The following is a 22,562-nucleotide window of genomic DNA, read 5'->3' as shown; positions in this document are numbered from 1 at the left end:
TGTGTTTAATTGTTTAATTTAATGTATTGTGGGTCCCTATCACCACTGCATGGCGCGTCCTCAGGTTGCGGATCGAGGAGACGGCCTCCAGATATGGAGGGTAGCTGTGAATATATTGAATAAGCAGTCGCGGACAGCTGATGAGGGGTGGTCCTCCAGCTTGGGGGTCGGGCGAAGGGCTAACAACCCATCACCGTAAAAAACAGCTTGTTACGAATCCTTCAAATAAGCCTCGGAATGGGACTGATTCTCTGGCACTACCACAGCAAAGGAATAAGCTTTTGAGATTTTTTAAAAGCTGGCCCTATCGTCAAGAAATGTGTGGGAACATGTTCTTCGCTATTAAATTCTTTCGTATATCTTACCCAGTTAAAGAAGGCATTTTACCTAACTTCCGGGCTCTAATTATGACTATAAAGCTTTGTCAAATTCGTGAATTTGGAAATATTGCACTGATAAAATGCGACGACCGCGGGCTGTTCGTCACGACCTGCAGGACTGCCCGTTTGCCACAGCAGAGCAGGATCGCGGGGTAGGAATGTAACCGCGTCTGATGTGGTCGACCTGCGCCGAGCGAGAAAGTGAGTAGCGAGACAATGCAGCAGCGGCGCGCTCCGCTTCAAATGAGAGTGAACACGGTATCGCTGTCACTTCCCCTTCCTCCAAGCTACCGTTATCCTCTCGATTCCCGGCAGCCATTTATTGCTGTAACTGTCGCAGTAGTGAGGCGTGTATAAAATGTTGTAGAAGATGTGTATTTTATTTCAGGTTGTAAGTGAATTTTTTAAATGTGTATAGGCCTAAATACGAGTATATTGAAAGTACACAATCCACACATTTATATACGCGCATGTGTGACATACTGCCCTATGCGAAGATGCCCTATATTGAACTTCTTTTCCCCCGTATTATAATCCCTTTCGTCCTATTTCCTTCAGAAGAGTTATTTAAGTGAAACGATGCACTCCACTGATTTGGAATTGACATACAGTCATTCAAAAGTTTCAGAGAAAGATGCGAGAATATAATTCACCCTTCTCTTCATTAATTAGTTTATCTATTAATTTGCTTCTCAATTCATTCATTTGTTTCTCCATTAGTTTCCTTCTCCATTATTAATTTGTTTATCTATTAATCTGTTTCTCAGTTTATTCATTTGTTTCCCCATTAGTTTTCTCCTCCATTATAGTCGACCTGGTTGGTGAGTTGGTATAGCGCTGGCCTTCTATGCCCAAGGTTGCGGGTTCGATCCCAGGCCAGGTCGATGGCATTTAAGTGTGCTTAAATGCGACAGGCTCATGTCAGTAGATTTACTGGCATGTAAAAGAACTCCTGCGGGACAAAATTTCGGCACATCCGGCGACGCTGATATAACCTCTGCAGTTGCGAGCGTCGTTAAATAAAACATAACATTAACAATCTCCTCCATTATTAATTTGTTTATCTATTAATTTTTTCTCAATTAATTCATTTGTTTCTCCATTAGTTTTCTTCTTCATAAATTAATATGTTTATCTATTAATTTGCTTCTCGATTCATTCATTTGTTTTTCTATTAATTTGCTTCTGAATTCATTCGTTTCTCCATTAATTTGCTTCTCAATTCATTCACTTGTTTATCTATTAATTTGCTTCTCAATTCATTCCTTTGTTTCTCCATTAGTTTTCTTCTTTCTTAATTCATTTGTTTATTTATTAATTTGCTTCTCCATTCATTCATTTGTTTCTCCATTAATTCATTTGTTTCTCCATTAATTCATTTGTTTATCTATTAACTTGCTTCTCCATTCGTTTCTCCATTAGTTTTCCTCTCCATTAATTTCTTTATTTATTAATTTGCTTCTCCCTTCATTCATATGTTTATACATTAATTTGCTTCTCCCATTGTTTATGTGTCTATTAATTTGTCTATCTATATATTCATTCTTTTATTCATTAATTTTTTTCCGCAATTAATATATTAATGTATATATCTATGAATTTGTTTCTCCATTCACTCATTTGTTTATCTGTTAATTTTGTTCACCGTTAATTTTTTATCCCTTAATTCGCTTATCCATGCATTACTTTATCTGATAATTTGCTTCTCTATTCATCCATTTATTTATCCATTAATTTACTTCTCTATTTACTTATTTGCTTCTTCATCCGTTTCTTTGTTTGTGAATTAATTTGCTTTTCAATTAATTAATTAATTTGCCTTTCCATTTGTTCCTTTATCTATCAATTTGCAGTTTCAGTAATTCATTTTCTTCTTCATTCATTTATTTATCTATCAATTTTCTTCTCTATTCATTCATTTGTTTTTTCCATGAATTTATTAGTTAATTCACCCATTCATTTGTTACCGTACTTAATTATCTTGTTCTTATATTCATACATTTGTTCATCTCTTGAGTCAGTTATCTATTCACGCACTCTTTCATTTGTTCATGCGTTAATTAAATACCGCATATACAAATTATACTGTTCTCTCTCGCCTTTATACTCTTTTTAAAACTGCTTCGAACTCCTTCAGTTTTACTTAAGTCTAAAATGAACGTAGTACAATGTTGAAAATTCAGTTTTAGCTCCCCATTGAGGTTAATAAAATTTTTGACGTTCATCTCCCAGTATATTTTGTCTTTGTAAATTCCCTGGTAGTATTAAGGAGTCGCCGGTATTTTTATTTGACTGAAGACGAAGTCTAGTTATGAAACTTCATTGCATTGCGCAAAGATCCGGAATTATTCAATTCATTGTAACTACTAGGTGAAGGTAAAGAGTTGGTGAAATGACTGCAGAGAGAACGGTATTTGAACCTGTGAAAAGCCAACGATTTTTCCGTTAAGGTAAAAAAAACAACACTATGACGAAAGGAAGTGATTATTGACGTCATTGTCCACTCACTCGTCTCATAGTTTGATTGAAAGCGAAGTCATCTTTGTGGTTGATCGAGTTCCCTCACTTTCTTCCGAGTGTAACATTTTTTTTTAATTAACTTTGCTTCGCGCTAGCTCTTGGCTTTGCCTTCCTCGTTATGCAACTCATCATGCAGCAATGCGGCAAATCAGGCGAGCCACGGCTGGGTGCCTGATCTATTGCATGGTCACTGCTCTTCTCCGATCTGCTTTCTTACCCTAAATTAGCCAAGAAATGGATTTTGTAATCCAAGACAAGTGCTTCACAAATATTTGTATAACACAGAATTGTATTAAAACGACTGCTGGTGTACATTTAAGAGAAAACCACTTACGTCATCCAAGAGACGACGACGCCGGTTCCATTGAGTAGCAAGCGTAATTTCACTGCGAAACATGTGACACGGGTGATGCAAGTAGGAATGCTTTTTATTTACATGTGGGTAGTCAACGAGTGTGACAAAAGTAGAAATTGCATCGTCTGCAGGTCCATTAAGCCAACTCCCGATTGTAGACAGCGTACTACAGATTCAGTCTCTCGTCCACAATACGGGCCTGCACATGATCGCGGCGACTGCGAATTGTAGTGAACACTTCAAAACGTGTCAGTGCGGTCAATTTCTTGTCGTCCGTAATGGAACCTGTTCACTTCATAGTAAAGGTAATTATATTATTTTCGCTTTTATTGCCACACTGTACGAAGGGCAGATAAAGTTGCCTATATTATGATAGTACTGAAATTCGATTTCGTGATTTTACAGAAATAAATATTTTTACAATAGCTGTATGAAGAAGATAACTTCTGGAATGCCATCTGTCTGTTCTAAATTATTTTACGAATCTGGTTAATATTCAATATCGAGGAGTGATTTGATGTACAAAATCCCTATTGTAGACCATGAATATTTATGTTTAAAATAGTTCATTATTTTAAAGTTATTAAAATTTGCGAAATCTGTCAGTTTTTGACGATTACTATTCCACATTTGTTCCCCATAACATCCTATATGGCACTTTATAATTTGATTTCCTATGCGGGCATTAATGTCATACAGAAATAAATATTTTTATAATAACTGTATGAAGAAGATAACTTCTGGAATGCCGTCTGTCTGTGTACGGCTATCTGTTCTAAATTGTTTTTACGAATCTGGTTAATATTCAATATCGAGGAGTGATTTGATGTACAAAATCCCTCTTGTAGACCACGAATATTTATGTTTAAAATAGTTCATTATTTTAAAGTTATTAAAATTTGCGAAATCTGTCAGTTTTGACCATTACTATTCCATATTTGTTCCCCATAACATATGCACCTTCCATCAGTTTTTATAAGGACAAATACCATCTGGAATCCATCGTCATTACGGGACTAATGATAGGAGCCCGTGGGACCATACCCCGGTTCCTAGTCGACTTCTGTAAATCTTTTGGCCTGCATAAAAATATTTTAAGAGATCTAACAATTGCAGCACTCAAAGGCTCAATAGCTATTTTCAGGCATCATACATATGGACCATGACTAATTCGCATCTCCTTGACGTTACTTCGTTTAATATCATGTGTTTCAATATAATTCAAATTGTTATTTTTCACTATAACAACAATGTATCACTAAGACTCAAGGCATTTACTCTATTGTATCATGGTACTCTTTGTCGATGGCAACCTGTAGTGGTTATAGGAAGAAATTAAATCAAATCAATTATGACCCTTTATAATTTGATTTCCTATTCGGGCATTAAGGTCACCTAGTAGCATTAGCATATCAGATTTTGGAATTTTGTTCATAATGTCTTGTAATTGACTGTAGAATGCTATATTCTATCTTCATTTCTTTCAGTGGGTGCATGTAAGCCAAATCTAGTAATACTGTCTCTAGAAAGTTTTAATCTCAATTGTAATATTCTTTTGTTCCAAAATGTGTAATTGTCTATAGCGGATTTTATTGGTTTGTGTGTCATTAACATGACTCGAGCATGTGATCTTTCTTCTTTGTTTATCCCAATGTATATAATGTTGTTAGTTTCTTTGTTCCTTTTAATTTCTTATTGGTTTCTGTGACTTCCTGGAAGGCCTGAAAGGAGATGGCCAGCGACCGTAACGGACCAGTGAGGCCCAATGCTTTCACGTCGTCGATGAAATTAAATATAAGTAGTTTTACTTAGACCTAATATATTTGTGATTTTATTTTACAAAAATTACCACAGGAGTGCCCTGCCTAACATGAAAAACCAGCCACCGGCGTAGCTCAGTCGGTTAAGACTCTTGCCTGCCGATCCGAAGTTACGCTCTGGCGCGGGTTCGATTCCCGCTTGGGCTGATTACCTTTGTTGGGTTTTTTCCGAGGATTTTCCCAACCATAAGGCAAATGTCAGGTAATCTATTGCGAATTCTCGGCCTCATCTCGCCAAATATCATATCACTATCACCAATTTCATCAACGCTAAATAACCTCGTAGTTGATACAGCGTCGTTAAATAACCCATTAAAAAGCATGGAAAACCATGCTTAATAAAATGTAGTAATTTTACATAATAAAACAAGAACTATTACATAAATTTAGAGTATATATGACATAAATATAAGTAATTTACGTGCTATTGTTATATAAATTATACAGTATTTCTAAGTGAAAAATTCTTTTCGAAGGGTACAAGTCGAAAGCTGTGAAACAAAATTCTGTGATGGACATTTTAAGAGGGCTTTGCTTGTTGTTGCTGCGGGATTGTGTACGTTTCTCTGCTATCGCGTAAATGTAGTTGTTGATGTTTGTGGTTTTTCACCGATTTATACAAATTAATGCATAAATTAGTGAGAGTGGTGTTGCTGCCGGGCAGTGCGTCTTCTGTATAATGTTGTGACGTTATACAATCGAAAGAAGCCAATGAAATAGTATTGTTGAGAAGTTTTTGATTAAAAATATGCCGAAATCATGGCGGAATGAAGGAGAATGTTGTGTGAATTATTATTCCATGAACCAAACCCGACTAATTTTATATTCTACCACTTGAGTCAAAGTGAAGGACTTGACAGAAAATAAACAGATATTAAATACTCGTATAAGTGCAGTTCTATGTTCTTAAGAAACTAAACTGCATTAAGCACTCTCTAATGTTTAGTCTCCTTGTTAATAGATCTTGTAATTTATTTCATGCTGGAAAAGTGATTGTTCGATAGACATTAAAGAGAGAAGTTTCGCTTTCTTATTCCCGTCACCAGACCTTGAGCAAAGAGTAGCTATTACATAAAAGAGATGTTAAAATACAATTAGTTTTGTGTCTGTTTTAAATCAGTGCGGAAAAATCATTTTAATCATAATTTGTCTTCGTACTACGTAATTATGAAAATTCTTACCAAAGGAAGGTTACAGTACTTGAATTCTTATTCTGTGAGGACATGGTAATGGATTTCTAGTTCCTGACAAAGAGACCACTCAGATACCTACATTGATTTCAGGTCAAGATAGGCTACTTTTTCTTGAGAATTAGTAATCATTGAACGCTCGTTTTCGTTACGGTCATTCGACCTTATTGACAGGTAAACTAAAGACCTTATTTTTTACATAGTTGTGTCTCATCCTAACACTTTTATATTGCGTTAAATTTATAATTCATTTACTGATAGCATAAAATAAAATTCTATGCGTTGTTGTTAGGTTAATTCTTATAATATCAGATTCTTTTGAAGAATTTAATTCCTTGCTATGTATTAACTCTTTCGTTAATGAATGATCTACTTACAGTTATATGTGCGGCATAGTCAGTCAATCAATTCTGATTTAGTATTTATTTAACCTGGTAGAGATAAGGCCATCAGGCCTTCTCTTCCCATCTACCAGTAGATTACAACTACAATATTAAGAATACAACTAAAATTGAAGAGTCCACTGCAAGAAAGATGGATGTCACTTTCTTGTCGAAAATGAACCAAGACTGTCAATGCATAGCTTAAGACATATAGAATGTACATAGAGAGTTTTACGGCATTAACACTGATAGTCATTGTCCAGTAATGATCGGAAAATCACAGTTAAGCTTTGAGCGCTAAGCATTTCAAACTTTCAATTGCTTCTCCTGCAAAATGATGGATGTCACTTTCTTGTCGAAAATGAACCAAGACTGTCAATGCATAGCTTAAGACATATAGAATGTACATAGAGAGTTTTATGGCATTAACACTGATAGTCATTGTCCAGTAATGATAGGAAAATCACAGTTAAGCTTTGAGCGCTAAGCATTTCAAACCTTCAATTGCTTCTCCTGCAAAATGTATTCCAAATGACATCCATCATTCTTGCAGTGGACTCTTCAATTATAATTACAATTAATATTAAATAATTCTAATGGATTCCTTGTCGCTTCAACCATGTTTCTGTTTGCTCTGCAGTTATTTTAAATTCTTCATAGTTGTTGCACTTCATTCTACTGAGCATGTCATTGATGTATTTTGTTCTAGATCTTCCTGTTATTTTCTTACCAACTATTTTCTCCTCCACTATATTATTTGAAACTTTGTTATGTCTTATTGTACAATCATTAATTTTATTTTTTATCTATTTTCTTTATTACATTTCCGTGACTTTTAAACAAAAACTTTTCTTCTTACCCAATTTAACAACTACATTTACCATATATAATAATACGCTTCAAATAGCCTACAATGTTCTATTTGTAAGTCAAAAATTTACCGAATTTGACTTTTTACCTGACGTATGTTGTTTTGTATAGGCTACTACCCTATAAAAAGAATATCCCAAGTCCCTGTGTTTTTTAGTCGAGCAGATATTTATTTCAGTACTCTTACATTGCAAGACTATGTAGTTTTCTTGCTGTCCTGAACAAATTACTTCAATGGACTTGGGATGTTTTTCAATTCAGGTCTTTAGTTGTTTTTCTTATATAGATGTTTATGTGACGGTAAGTCAGTAATTGCTTTCATTAACTGAGGCTTGTTTGGTTGAAGCAATTACTTTTCTTTTCATTTCGATGGTGCGTTTATTATTATTTGTAGTGAAACTTGCAAGGTAATAGGACTGATTAACTTATTCTATTTTAACATTTCTAATTTTGATGTCGGTAGGAAGACTCGGCGTTTTAAAATTTTTTTGTGATTTCTTAATAAATTACATGAGATGTCGTTTATTTCAAATTCATTTACACATTATCAAAAAAGTGTTTTCCATACTACATTCCTTAAACAGCATTCGAAAATTCCTCCCGGTATCACTCAAGAAAATACTAGTGGAAACACTAGTAGTGCCCCACTTCGATTATTGTGATTCTCTACTGACCGACCTCATTGTCAACCAGTCGCAAAGATTACAACGTGTTCATAATTCTTGTGTTCGCTTCGTCTGCGATGTCCGTCGCGCTGACCACATTACCCCAGCCTTCCAAACTCTAAACTGGCTACGGCTTAACGAACGTAGAAATTTTCATTCTCTTGTTCTCCTTTTCCAAGTTCTTCACACCTCTACACCTACCTACCTTGCCTCCCGTTTCAGTTACCTGTCATCATATCATAATCTCTTCACACGCACGCAAAATAGCCGCATACTAGCCATACCAACACATAAGACATCATCGTATTCATCATCATACACAATCTCGCTCTCGCGCTTGTGGAATACCCTACCCAGTGACATCAGAGACTGTCGGAATTTAGTTGCGTTCAAAAGCAAACTTATTAAACATTTTCTTACTGCGTAGAGTAGGTTTAACTTTTACTTAGTTAATAAAAATTTTTTTCTCTCTTCTTAATTTTTGCAATGAACTGTCTAGCTTTTATTAGTCTGTTAATCTTTTAGTACTTTGATTTTTATTGTATTTGTAAATTCAATATTAATTGTAATTATAATTGTAATTGCATTCTTAATATTGTAGTTGTAATCCCCTGGTAGAGGGGAAGAGAAGGCCTGATGGCCTTATCTCTACCAGGTTAAATAAATAAATTTACATAGTAACTAATTATTTTATAAAAGGTACAGCTTTTCACTGAAGACATCGCGATTTGATTTCAAAAGTATTTCGTGTTATTTTACCGCAAGTAATATTATAGTGCAGATTTCTTCGGAATATTTCTATTTCCTTAAGATCTTCGTTATCGCGACTTCATCTCGTCGTCCTCGAATAGCTTCTGTAGTTAATAAGATATATTAAACAGTTACAGTTGTATATGCAACGCAGCACTCTTTGCAGAGCAGATCCTCTTCACGTGGGAAGGCGTATCCTACGGTTTATTTCTTGCAAAACAAGACTTTCGCGCGCTTTTACACGCGATCCTTGACCTAAGACAGGGAAGTTTAATGGGATTATACGGGGTAGATATAAATGAGAGGTATTCGGAGTGTAGCGTGCCTCCATTATTTGACGCTTTCCTTATCTCATTCCACAATTAGTGAGCAACTTTTATAGTGATTATTAAACCATAAAGCAGTGAAATTCCTTGCAACCTGAGACACCGTACAGTAAGTAATTGTTATTTTTACCGCAGTCTTCGATTTACGATAAGAAAGTGTATGACGTACAGGCGAGTGCCTGGAACGTGATATTGCATAGGTAAGTAAAGATAAAAGCGCTGAGCATTCGACTTTGAAATCAATAAGAGCTTCCGGCTGCGAGCGAAAGAGAAAATTAATTCATATCACGTACATATATTTCGCAGAATCTTCACATGATTCAGGTCGGTGATTGCTTTTACTCAAAGGATTCATAAGAAAAATCGGATCATCATGTATCTGTGTCGACAGAGAAAATTCGTGCCCAATAATACGTGGAAACATATTTCGCGTTTATATTTTGTTCAATCAACAAAACGTTTACAAAGCACTCTGCGTTGGCAAGAACGATCAATTCTGCGATGATTTGCCAACATTTCTGATCTCGTTTTCCACATTCCTGCATGTAGTTTCCGGTCTCGGTTTCCTGGTGTCTTTTTGGCTTAAACTCAAAAGTTTTTATACTTACTTACTGGCTTTTAAGGAACCCGGAGGTTCATTGCCGCCCTCACATAAGCCCGCCATTGATCCATATCCTGAGCAAGATTAATCCATTCTCTATCATCATAACCCACCTCCCTCAAATCCATTTTAATATATTCTTCCCATTTACGTCTCGGCCTCCCTAAAGGTCTTTTTCCCTCCGGCCTCCCAACTACCACTCTATATGCATTTCTGGATTCGCCCATACGTGCTACATGTCCCGCCCATCTCAAACGTCTGGATTTAATGTTCCTAATTATGTCAGGTGAAGAATACAATGCGTGTAGCTCTGCGTTGTGTAACTTTCTCCATTCTCCTGTAACTTCATCCCTCTTAGCCCTAAATATTTTCCTAAACACCTTATTCTCAAACACCCTTAACCTATGTTCCTCTCTCAAAGTGAGAGTCCAAGTTTCACAACCATACAGAAAAATCGGTAATATAACTGTTTTATAAATTCTAACTTTCAGATTTTTTGACAGCAGACTGGATGATAAAAGCTTCGCAACCGAATAATAACAGGCATTTCCCATATTTATTCTGTGTTTAATTTCCTCCCGAGTATCATTTATATTTGTTACTGTTGCTCCAAGATATTTGAACTTCTCCGCCTCTTCAAAAGATAAATTTCCAATTTTTATATTTCCATTTCGTACAATATTCCCGTCACGAGTCATAATGATATACTTTGTCTTTTCGGGATTTACTTCCAAACCTATCTATTTACTTGCTTCCAGTTAAATTCCCGTGTTTTCCCTAATCGTTTGTGGATTTTCTCCTAACATATTCACGTCATCCGCATAGACAAGCAGCTGATGTAACCCGTTCAATTCCAAACCCTCTCTGTTATCCTGGACTTTCCTAATGGCATACTCTAGAGCAAAGTTAAAAAATAAAAAGGTGATAGTGCATCTCCTTGCTTTAGCCCACAGTGAATTGGAAACGCATCTGACAGAAACTGATCTTATTAGTCACCGAAATACATTAACTTGTTTACTTTGTGATCTTTCTTCCAAATTTATTTTCGTTTAACTTTCCACGTTCAGGTTGTGATTGATTGGTCTACAGAATTTCCAGTCAGTAAATAAATAAGTCAATCGTCTAATAATTATCATATATATCTTTCGATCCGAGGTTCATGGATTCATACACAGCTGCAAGCACAGTGAAGTGATAAATTTCACAACAAGAAACAAGAATATTAAAAGCTGCGATGCTCACCACTATTTTATGACACATAAAATAACACTGTGCACACATTAGAAAGCAGCAAGGTAAATTTACCGACCACTTCATAACCCTTAAAAATTTTACCCCACTATTCCCCACCTTCACTTGTCATTTTAACCCTATTCGCTCTAATGAGTCCATTTGGAATCACTAATATTTGTGTAACTCTGACTCATATGATTTGCCAGATGATTCCATTTGGTATCCTCGGAAGTAGTTTCGTTCTTCACCGATAGAGTGCAGCACCCGCCAGTTCCTTGGCCAGCTGTTATTAGTAAGAGGATTGCATTATTTTGTTTCTCCATGGTGTCTCTATGTGCACCCATAACTGTGGAAAATAGAAAACAAATTCAGGTCAGAAAGGGTTAACGTCTGATGTATTTATTGTTTAATACATGTACATGCTATTCAGATATTATTTCTTCGCATTTACTCGGTAATGAGTTTTGGAATAATATTCTGGGGAAATTCCACAGATAGTAACAGTATATTTCTATTACAAAAAAGAGTAATTATAATAATAGTAGGTGCCAAATCTAGGAATCTTGTAGGACTATTTTCAAAAAACTACAAATAATGCCCCTGGCTTGTCAGTATATCTTTTCATTAATAGTCTTCCTCGTATGTAATCGTGAAAACTTTGTAACTAATTCAACAGTTCATAGCATAAATACACGTCAAAGAAATGACTTTCATACTCCATCGGCAAATCTATCGTGCTATCAAAAAGGAGTGCGTTCTATGGCAGTAAAAATTTTTAATAGCCTCCCTATCGATATAAAAAATGAAACTCAAAACATAAGATTATTTAGGGCCAAATTAAAGAAATACCTAATTTCTCACGCTATTCTATTCTGTAAGTGAATTCATGACATTCAATAACACTTCATGAAATTCATACTAAAACTATGTGTTGTACTAGTAGACTATATTATAAATCTCGTCTGTATATATATATATATATATATTTATTTCATCTAGACTGTGACTATAAATTAAGACTTTATAATAGTATTAAGTTTTTTGACTTGCTCCATACTCTAGCTGTAAAGCAATGTATGAATACCATGGAATGTTAATAAATACAATACAATACATGGTAATAAATTTCTGAACGATCTTCGTTCGGCATATCTGATATTTGTAAACATCCAACCAACCATTTCGGTTTTGGCACAGTGTTGAGGCATACTCCGTGTATTTGTGTTTAATAATTTATCTCCACCTTTTACGTGTCTAGTAGGTCACGTCCTATATTCGACTTTTATTTACCCTCAGTGGTACGTCCTATCTCAGAGTAAAATAAGTGATATAGTTATTCCAACAATCCTAAGATCGAATAATTTCAAGGGAAAAATTGTTTCGGGACCGGTATCGATCCCGGGACCCTTTTAACGACTGTTTTAACCTGAATATTTTAAGTGTTCATCATATGTTATTGTGTTCTCCTTTAATATGACCTGAAGATGCCATGGTTTTGGCGAAAACGTTTGTCAAAAACTTCTATATACCATTTCATGTAATATCGTAATGGTTCAACGTTTTTTTATAGGGAAGGGACTATCGAGATTGAATTCCTTGAATTTTTTGTGTAGTTGCAGAAAGATCAAATGCAATTTTTAACAGGATGATATAATATGATCGCAGTAGTATCACGATTAGTCGTGCGTTTTGTAGGTTAAGGACATGCAGTTTTGAATACTATGTGGGATGATTTTGAAAATTTGAAGTTAAAACATGGTTTTAATAATTAGGGTCCAGCACATTAAAAACATTATTCACGAAATGGATTTCACTACGCATCGTCCTGGATAATAAACATCCCAGTTTATAGAGAGTTTACTGCAGGCGTAAACTTCGGAGACTCCTACAACTACTGCATATAATCTAAGCTAACATAGCTTGCTGTCGAGGTTGCATATGTTTTTATTAATTTTTATTTTTCCTCTTCCAAAATGAAACTGTAGTCAACAATTCCTTACTTGAAGTAGTTACTTTTATTTAATAGCTAGCACTTTCGAGGCGCAATTTAATTACTTACATTTTTTAAGGTTCAAAGCATATATACAGAATATTTCGGGACCTGTTGAAGACAAAATGCTTTCTCTGGTTTTTACATATAGGAACACAACAAAAATTTGCCATTTTTGGTTGTTTTTAAGAGCATTTAATATACTAATGCACTACTTATGTCCTCAATGTTTATATACCGAAAAACAAATGCACACGCAAAGCGCATCCCTCAAAGTACACGTTCGCTATCTGTTGGTGCTAGTTCAGGATATCCCTATTGATAAGTAATTTGACTGTAATAAACTTACACATATTTAATACTGAAAATAGGAAAGATTAGAGGAAGCTGGGTTTGCAGTGAAATACCTGTCTTTGGGTAGAACACTAAATGAAATGAAATGAATGAGAATCATGAACAGGGATAAAGCTGTTGTAGCATCACTGAGGATTGATTTCGACATAACTGTTACACAATCTCATTCAAGAATAATGCAGTTCACAAGCAGGAATTCACGTCCGCTGCCGGCGCCCTTGAAAGCATTCACAGCTACAAATATCAAGACTCGTTAACGTCAATGCCATTTTGAAGAGCTCGAATACACCGGCCTTCTGTTAGATCCGTCTACGGGGAGAAGGATATTGGCAACCTGGGGCGCATTGCTGTCGGAAGGAATGCCGCGCACGTGGAGGAATGAAGGAACGAGCCGGTTTTCTTGCGTAACAACCTACACTGACCGACATAATGTCCAAGACGAGAAGGACAGTGCCCGGCGGCAAGGGCAGCCGGAAAACGAACCGTGCTACAGCGCAAAAAGCTGGGCGACAATCACCTCGGCTTGAACTTGAGTCATGGCATAACGAAACATTAGTTCTTGAACTTGCCAATTAAGGGTAGTGAAATTTATAACGAAACGAAAACAAAAACATTTATAAACTTAGCACAGTATCAAAAGACTATACTTACTGGCTCTTAAGGAACCCGGAGGTTCATTGCCGCCCTCACATAAGCCCGCCATTGGTCCCTATCCTGAGCAAGATTAATCCATTCTCTATCATATCCCACCTCCCTCAAATCCATTTTAATATTATCTTCCCATCTACGTCTCGGCCTCCCTAAAAGTCTTTTTCCCTCCGGCCTCCCAACTAACACTATCTATATGCATTTCTGGATTCGCCCATACGTGCTACATGCCCTGTCCATCTCAAACGTCAGGATTTAATGTTCCTAATTATGTCAGGTGAAGAATACAATGCTTGCAGTTCTGTGTTGTGTAACTTTCTCCAATCTCCTGTAACTTCATCCCTCTTAGCTCCAAATATTTTCCTAAGCACCTTATTCTCAAACAACCTTAATCTCTGTTCCTCTCTCAAAGTGAGAGTCCAAGTTTCACAACCATACAGAACAATCGGTAATATAACTGTTTTATAAATTGTAACTTTCAGATTTTTCGACAGCAGACTGGATGATAAAAGTTTCTCAACCGAATAATAACAGGCATTTCCCATATTTATTCTGTGTTTAATTTCCTCCCGAGTATAATTTATGTTTGTTACTGTTGCTCCCAGGTGTTTGAATTTTTCGACTTTTTCAAAGGATAAATTTCCAATTTTTATATTTCCATTTCGTACAATATTCTCGTCACGAGACATAATCATATACTTTGTCTTTTCGGGATTTATTTCCAAACCTATCTCTTTACTTTACTTCTCAAAAGACTATAGAATAAGAATATCACTAAATATTCCTAGCTTTAAAAGAAAAGAGCTAGCACGACAATCAATGAGAAGCAAACTTTCAAAACCTTTCATGTCCATTTTCAGAAAATGCTACAAACAATAATTGAAGAGCGGACATAGGAAAGGCTGTAAGTGCCAATATCGTTAAAAATTAGTTTAGAGAAGGTTTATGTCCCTGGCTCAAACCATTAAGAAAAATACTAAGTCCATTGTAATTTTAATAAGGCCCTAGCTTCTCTCATAGATGTGCAAAACGTATGATATTACATTACTGGCCGCACAAGAAAGCTCTGTTTTCTAAGGTTTGTTTCTTTGGTACTTACAGCCTTTTTTATGTCCAGTCTTTAATTGTCTCTGTAATAAACGAAGGCTTTCTATGGTAAAATCTTATATGAATCTATAGCATAAAAATCTTTAATATTTTACCACAAAAAATATTTTGTTCATTGCAAAGATGTAAGTTTTTGGCATTTGAAATTTCGACCTATTTTCCGAAAATGGACATGTCAAATTTTGAAAGTTTGTCCTCAAATATAAGAAGTAAATGCAATAATACTTCTAGAAACAATAAAACGAAGTAAGAAGACCATTAAAACTGGAGAAAGGTCTGAATCTATAGCAAAAAAAAAAACTTTAATATTTTACCACAAAAAATATTTTGTTCATTGCAAAGACGTAAGTTTTTGGCATTTGAAATTTCGACCTATTTTCAGAAAATGGACATATCAAGTTTTGAAAGTTTGTCCTCAAATAAAAGAAGTAAATGCAATAATACTTCTAGAAACAATAAAACGAAGTAAGAAGACCATTAAAACTGAAGAAAGGTCTATCGGGTTGTATAAATTCGATTTCTAATATCTGTGTTATTAGCGAAGTAAGATTCAAACTAATTGAAGTAGAATAAATATATCTAAATAAAAAATAAATATAAACCTATCTGAAGTTATTTATGCCACAGTTATGCGAAGACTAGAAACTAAAATGACATTCTAATTAAATTTTAGAAATTGTGAACATGATCTTTTTTTTTCTTTGTCACTAGACAAAAGACAAAAATGAAACGAAAACGTTATTGCGGAAAAGAGCAGTGTCTTATTCTTACTCAGAAGATTCGATACTAATAGAGAAATGTAAAACGAGAAACGGTGCTGTAGAAATTATATTTTTGAGACATAGAAGAAACTCTTCAGAATTAAAATACAGAGAACCAAAAATCAAAATATAAATATGATAATAGATACGTGCCAATTCTTGTGTTATACGACAAAAAGAAGGCAATCTGAAGTAAGATATGGTACTCTTATTTACATTTTATGAAGTATCATATCGATAACCTTTGCTTTATGTCTCCGATTGCTTAAATAATAGAGAGAATACAAAAGAAATCGGGGCTACAGAAATACGGTTACCTGCTTTTAAACAAAACTGTAAAAATGTAAAAAAAATGCATGAGGAAATTCACATTAAATAGTTCAATTATATTGAAATGGAGAGTGAGTGCAATTCAAATATTAGTCCAGCTCGATTCTGCAAGTACGCGGATGCTTTGAAGTCACGTTAAGTTACATAAATGTAATTAAATTATGTGTAGTTTCAACAGGATCATTTAAATATTATGATTGATTGAATACATATAGACTGGGATAAACACGTAACCGTGATCGCTTGGTGCACAGCGTGACTATGTACTGAATGTTAGGAGTGCAATTTCCTGTCAGCGGTTGAAATGATTTCTTAACTCCGATACTTTCGCATAGATTGTAAATGTTATCTAGTCAACCATAAGCATTAATGGGTTCCTTTATTATAGTAATGCAATAAAACAAGTTTAATTTCTAGATATCCTACAGATGTTTATCTCTTTCCTGAACTAAAATGCATATTTTTAATTAAAAACGTCTCTGAGAATTGGACGATAAACTCAATACTTCAATTGGTAGTAGTTAAATACATCAAATGAGCATTTGACAGTGTATAAGTTTCAACTTAATTAAAAAATAAAGATACGAAAAACTGTAGCCGAAACTCTGAAAATTCGCAAAAAAAATTGAAGTGTGATCCCAAAATGCGTTTAGTCCATTTGTAGGAAAGAATTGGGCTAGTTTTTGAATCCACTTTTCTACGGACTGAGTGAGTTTTCAAGTGACCTGTACAATAACACAACCTTTTAGACAAGTATTGCCCTTGTTTTGAAAGAAAATATAATGATAGAGGTCTGAAATATAATCATATAAATGTATAAATCATTAAAAAATGACCAAATGTACTCAGCGAGTTTTGGGACTACACTCTTCAGTTATATAGTGAAGAATCCACAGTATGTTGCACACATTTAAGTTTACAGTGTTCTGCGTGTCTTCTTTTCAGCACAGGAAGTACTAAACTCTTCAAATTTATCGATTAATTTTTAAGAATTTTTCTTACGGCTTTTCAACAATTGTATCAACACTCACAAATGCGTCGCAACTGGAGAGATTACGTTGAAAGTAGATGTGCTTGTACTGACTGACCTTTCCAACGACAACAAAACGAAACTTCAACGTGCTCATAATTTGTGTGTACGTTTTGTAAGCAATGTTCGTAAATATGATCATATTACCCCATCCCTGGGAGCAATAGGTTGGCTTAAACTAGATAAGAAAAGAAATTTACATTCACTTATCTTTCTCTTCGAAATCTTGAACTCTTCTATTCCTTCGTACCTTTCGTCTCGCTTCACTTACCTTTCTTCCCACCACAATCTGAACACACGCTCTCGCCATGAAACAATACTAATAATACCATCCCATCACACCTCCTCATGCTCATCCTCTTTTACAATAGCCCTGCCAAGACTGTGGAGTTCGTTACCTGCTGCATCAGGGACAGTCGAAATAGAATTGAATTCAAACGAAAACTTACTAGGCACTTGGTCAGTAATTGAGACTCGTTCAGACATGGTTTCTTATAAATAGTTCTCTTAATCTATCACAAAATATTTCCATATCCGGTAATTTCATCACTATAGAATTTTGTTATTCTAGGTTTAATTTGTAATTCAGTAAATACAAAAATATTCTTTGTTCTTAACTTCTATGATAAATTGTCTAGCTTTCATTAATCAGATAATCTTGTCGTACTTTAATTTTTATTGTAATAATTGTAATTTTAAATTTAATATTAATTGTAATTTTATTCTTCATATTATAGTTGTAATCCCCTGGTAGAGGGGCAGAGAAGGCCTGACGGCCTTATCTCTACAAGGTTAAATAAATAAATACTAATACTAATACTATAACTGCATTATCATTGTCCACAATATCAGTAGTTTACAAATTGATCTGTTAACATCGTTAAAATTTTCTTGTTATAGATTAAAATTCCTATACTAAGTGAGCTGTAACTTCCAAGGGTGAATTCAAGAATTGTAGTAGTTATCAAGGTCTTTATTGGGCATATCTGAAGGTGTTCTCAGATATCTTTCGAGTAGTTGTGCTTTAGACTGCTTAGGGCTTAATGTAATTAGGCAAAGCTTTGTTTATTGATGAATAAAAAACACAATATATCATCGTGTTGCAGGTTCTGGTTTGCTTGGCCGTCGTGGCTGGACTCGCTGTTGCGCAACAGGGAGATTACGACCACTTCTTCGGTGGCCCCAACCCCGGCAGCGATCCCTCAATCCCTAGCAGCGGTAGCCAGAACACGGGTAAGTCACATTACCACACAAACTCTGTCTTCTTCTAAACGTAAAATGTATTACTTTTACATGTAGGGAACACAAATGAAAATTCTGAATGATTCAAATTAAATTGATGATGAAGAGAAGTATGGAGGTAGGATTTCTGGAAATAATATTTCTTAACCAAAACTGGTATTATAGTTTTCTATAATATCGCGGATTACTAATACGAAATATTAAAATAGAAGGCTAATGTCTCAATGTCACAGTGAATGAATCCAGAGATGAAATTATCATTTAGAGAATGAATATATGTCCAAATAATTTACAAAAGTTGTTTAATACATTACCTTGTTTTAACTTTGCGAACTTAGAAGGCTTAATATTCTTAGAAAACTTTAAATACTTTGTTTATAAAAATAATTTAGTTGTACTTCTCGCAATTTAAACCTAGATTTTGGCATGTAAAATCAACACTTTGGCCAAGAGCATCATCAGAGTTTTAACCTCAACTTTTTATACATTAGTGTTATATATACAGACTTCACCTATACTTTAGGCTTAATACTTCGAGAAAATCTTCTGAAGTATTTGGTTTATAGAAATAATTTAGTTGTTCTTCTCGGAACTTCAACCTAGCTGTTGGCAAGCAAAATCAACCCTTTTGTCAAGTCAGTTTTTTCTCTTTTTCATACATTTGTGTCATATAGTCTATACGGACTTTACCTCTACTTTAGGATTAATACTCTCAGAAACTCTCCTGAAATACCGATACTTTGTTTATAAAAATAATTTAGTAGTACTTCTCGAAATTTAAATCTGAGTGTTGGTATGTAAAATCAACGCTTTTGCCAAGTCAGAGTTTTATCTCCCTTTTTCATGCTTCGTGTCATAGAGCCTATACGGACTTTCCTCTACTTTAGGATTAATACTCTGAGAAACTCTCCTGAAATACCGGTACTTTGTTAATAAAAATAATTTAGTAGTACTTCTCGGAATTTAAACCTAGGTGTTGGCATGTAAAATCAAAATTTTGCCAAGTCATAGTTTTACCTCTCTTTATTCGTGTCATATAGCCTATACGGACTTTACCTCTAACTTTAGGATTAATACTCTGAGAAATTGTCCTGAAATACCGGTACTTTCTTTATAAAAATAATTTAGTAGTACTTCTCGGAATTTAAACCTAGGTGTTGGCATGTAAAATCAAACTTTTGCCAAGTCATAGTTTTACCTCTCTTTATTCGTGTCATATAGCCTATACGGACTTTACCTCTACTTTAGCATTAATACTCTGAGAAACTCTCCTGAAATACCGGTACTTTCTTTGTTTATAACATAATTTAGTAGCACTTCTCGAAAATTAAACCTAAATGTTATCGTGCAAAATCAACGCTTTTGTCAAGTCTCTCTTTTTCCTACATTCGTGTCATATAGCCTATGTGGACTTTACATCTACTTTAGGATTAATACTCTGAGAAACTGTCCTGAAATACCGGTACTTTGTTTATAAAAATAATTTAGTAGTACTTCTCGGAATTTAAACCTAGGTGTTGGCATGCAAAATCAAACTTTGGCCAAGTCATAGTTTTACCTCTGTTTTTTTCATACATTCGTGTCATATAGCCTATACGGACTTTACCTCTACTTTAGGATTAATACTCTGAGAAACTGTCCTGAAATACCGGTACTTTGTTAATAAAAATAATTTAGTAGTACTTCTCGGAATTTAAATCTGGGTGTTGGCATGTAAAATCAAACTTTGGCCAAGTCATAGTTTTACCTCTCTTTTTTTCACGCATTCGTGTCATATAGCCTATACGGACTTTACCTCTACTTTAGGATTAATACTCTGAGAAACTCTCCTGAAATACCGGTACTTTCTTTGTTTATAAAATAATTTGGTAGCACTTCTCGAAATTTAAACCTGGATGTTATCGTGCAAAATCAACGCTTTTGCCAAGTCTCTCTTTTTCCTACATTCGTGTCATATAGCCTATATGGACTTTACCTCTACTTTAGGATTAATACTCTGAGAAACTGTCCTGAAATACCGGTACTTTGTTAATAAAAGTAATTTAGTAGTACTTCTCGGAATTTAAATCTGGGTGTTGCCATGTAAAATAAACGCTTTGGCTAAGTGTATCTTCAGAGTTTTACCTCTCCTTTTGATACATTCGTATCACATATATGGACTTTACCTATACTTTAGGTGAAGCCAGTGTTCGAGGTATTGGCACAGCCTCGAGTCCTTGTTACTAATCCCTACTGTATGAGTTGTTAATTAACAAGTTGACCTGCGAGTGAGGCAAGCGCTCGCTGAATGCATGTAAGGAGGTGTCGTGTTTCATTAGCAGTCTCCTTGAAGTACGCCACTAATTAAGCGCCTCTCATTCATTTGCAGGGCCTGTCCTCTTCCCAAACTCACCGGACGGTGGTGAAACAAGTGGTGTCATCGTCGGAGCCTCCGGTTACGGTTTTGTTCCTCCACGAAATCCAGTTGGTAAGCGTCAGTAATTACAGTAATGATAACGCGAAGAGCTGCGTGCAAACAGTTATACAGGGGTTTGCAAACACGAGCATAGGCCGCGGCCTAATTGCTCTCTGCTAATTACCTCACGCCCTCACTCTAATAAAACCAACTGCTGAAATTTGGTCACGGTTTTTGGGTTTAAGGTTTTGTTCTGGTAGATTTAGAGTAAGACTTGACATTTAGGAGAAATTTCGACGTGACGTAGATGTGTTAGTCATATAGCTGTAACGTAGGCAGTGTTAGAATGTTTCGTCTGTGTGTGTCAGTACTTAATATAGGCCTAATGCGTCATTAATTAAAATTACGTACAGGGTGATTCACGAAGTTTGTGTAATATTCTAGGATCTAATTTCTGACATCATTGTGATGAAAAAGGTTTATGTAAACATATGTTGTATTTTTAAAGTTGTACGTCAGTGGGATCGTTACGCAGAGGCTCTGGACCAGCAAGATTAAGAATTCAAAATTATTCTTTAATCTTTGTCAGGGTGACTTCTATTTTCGGGAGTTGAGGACAGAGTAATGAAGTATATAAGTATAAAATGTTATCCGTATTCATCATTATTCGTAAACAGTCGGATCATTTACATGCAGTACCATCGGTGAAATAATTACTTAGGGTTTCTTCAACCTAAAAGTTCATCAACGTTGGCTGGAATTGAATTTCTGTACCTGCAGTATAGAGATAAACACAGTAATCTCTATACCACTGATGACGATAAGGTAAATTATTTGTGCATTATGTATACACGGAATTGCACAAAACTGTCAGAGCGTTGCAGAAAAATTAATTCAAATTCATTTCATTTGGTTCAATTGTAATTTATGATCATTTATGCTACTTGATGTGTCATGTCGCAGTAACAATGTCGAATACAGATCTGCTGGAGGAAGCCGTAGACCGCATGATAGCCACAGTCAAACAGCTGACGGCTTCTCACCAAGAGAGTGATGTTCGATTCCCGGTGCATCTGTCAGATTTGCGTTGAGCAGAGCATGAGTGGTAGATATTCTCCTAGCAAATTTGTTTCCCTTTCTATCTTATACCAGCCATTAGTGTATTAAATCATCAGATATATGATAAAATATTTATATCTGATCAATAAATTAAGTGTAAGATAAATCAAGATAAAATGCTGCATCGTCATGATCATGGTCAAAACTTCCAAGTACTGGGCAGTATGACCTTTGTAGTTCACAGAAAGAAGTAAATATGCTAATATTCTTATTCAAATATAGCAACAATTCTGGAAATCTTTCTTTGTACAGACTTTGGACTTGCTGATGTATTTTTGTTCTTCAACTAACACTGTTTCATTCACCCCATAAGCTAATTAGATCAAGATCTATGATTATCTTTCATAGATGTCCAAATCTTTCCTTTACCGTCTTAACATTAGATCCGTGGGCACGCTCTAGTGGCAATATACCGGTATTTCTTTTCATGGATGGTAGTGAATTGATAAATGATGTAATTATGTCCGGGGAAATTTGAGTACCCTGAAAAAAC

General features: G+C 35.1%; 1 protein-coding gene across 2 annotated transcripts in view; it reads left to right on the top strand.

The window, feature by feature from the left end:
* LOC138710085 (uncharacterized) overlaps positions 1 to 22,562 on the top strand; it is a 226,648-nt gene that overhangs the window by 171,847 nt on the left and 32,239 nt on the right. For both annotated transcript variants that reach the window (XM_069840714.1, XM_069840715.1), the window contains exons 2-3: positions 18,420 to 18,546; positions 20,924 to 21,022. In XM_069840714.1, the coding sequence (XP_069696815.1) occupies positions 18,420 to 18,546; positions 20,924 to 21,022 (226 nt within the window). The remainder of the gene's footprint in view (positions 1 to 18,419; positions 18,547 to 20,923; positions 21,023 to 22,562) is intronic.

The sequence above is a fragment of the Periplaneta americana genome, chromosome 12, assembly GCF_040183065.1.
Source record: "Periplaneta americana isolate PAMFEO1 chromosome 12, P.americana_PAMFEO1_priV1, whole genome shotgun sequence".
Taxonomy (NCBI): Eukaryota; Metazoa; Arthropoda; class Insecta; order Blattodea; family Blattidae; genus Periplaneta; species Periplaneta americana.
Note: the sequence above shows the minus strand (reverse complement) of the source record. Positions and strands in the feature narration are given on the sequence as shown.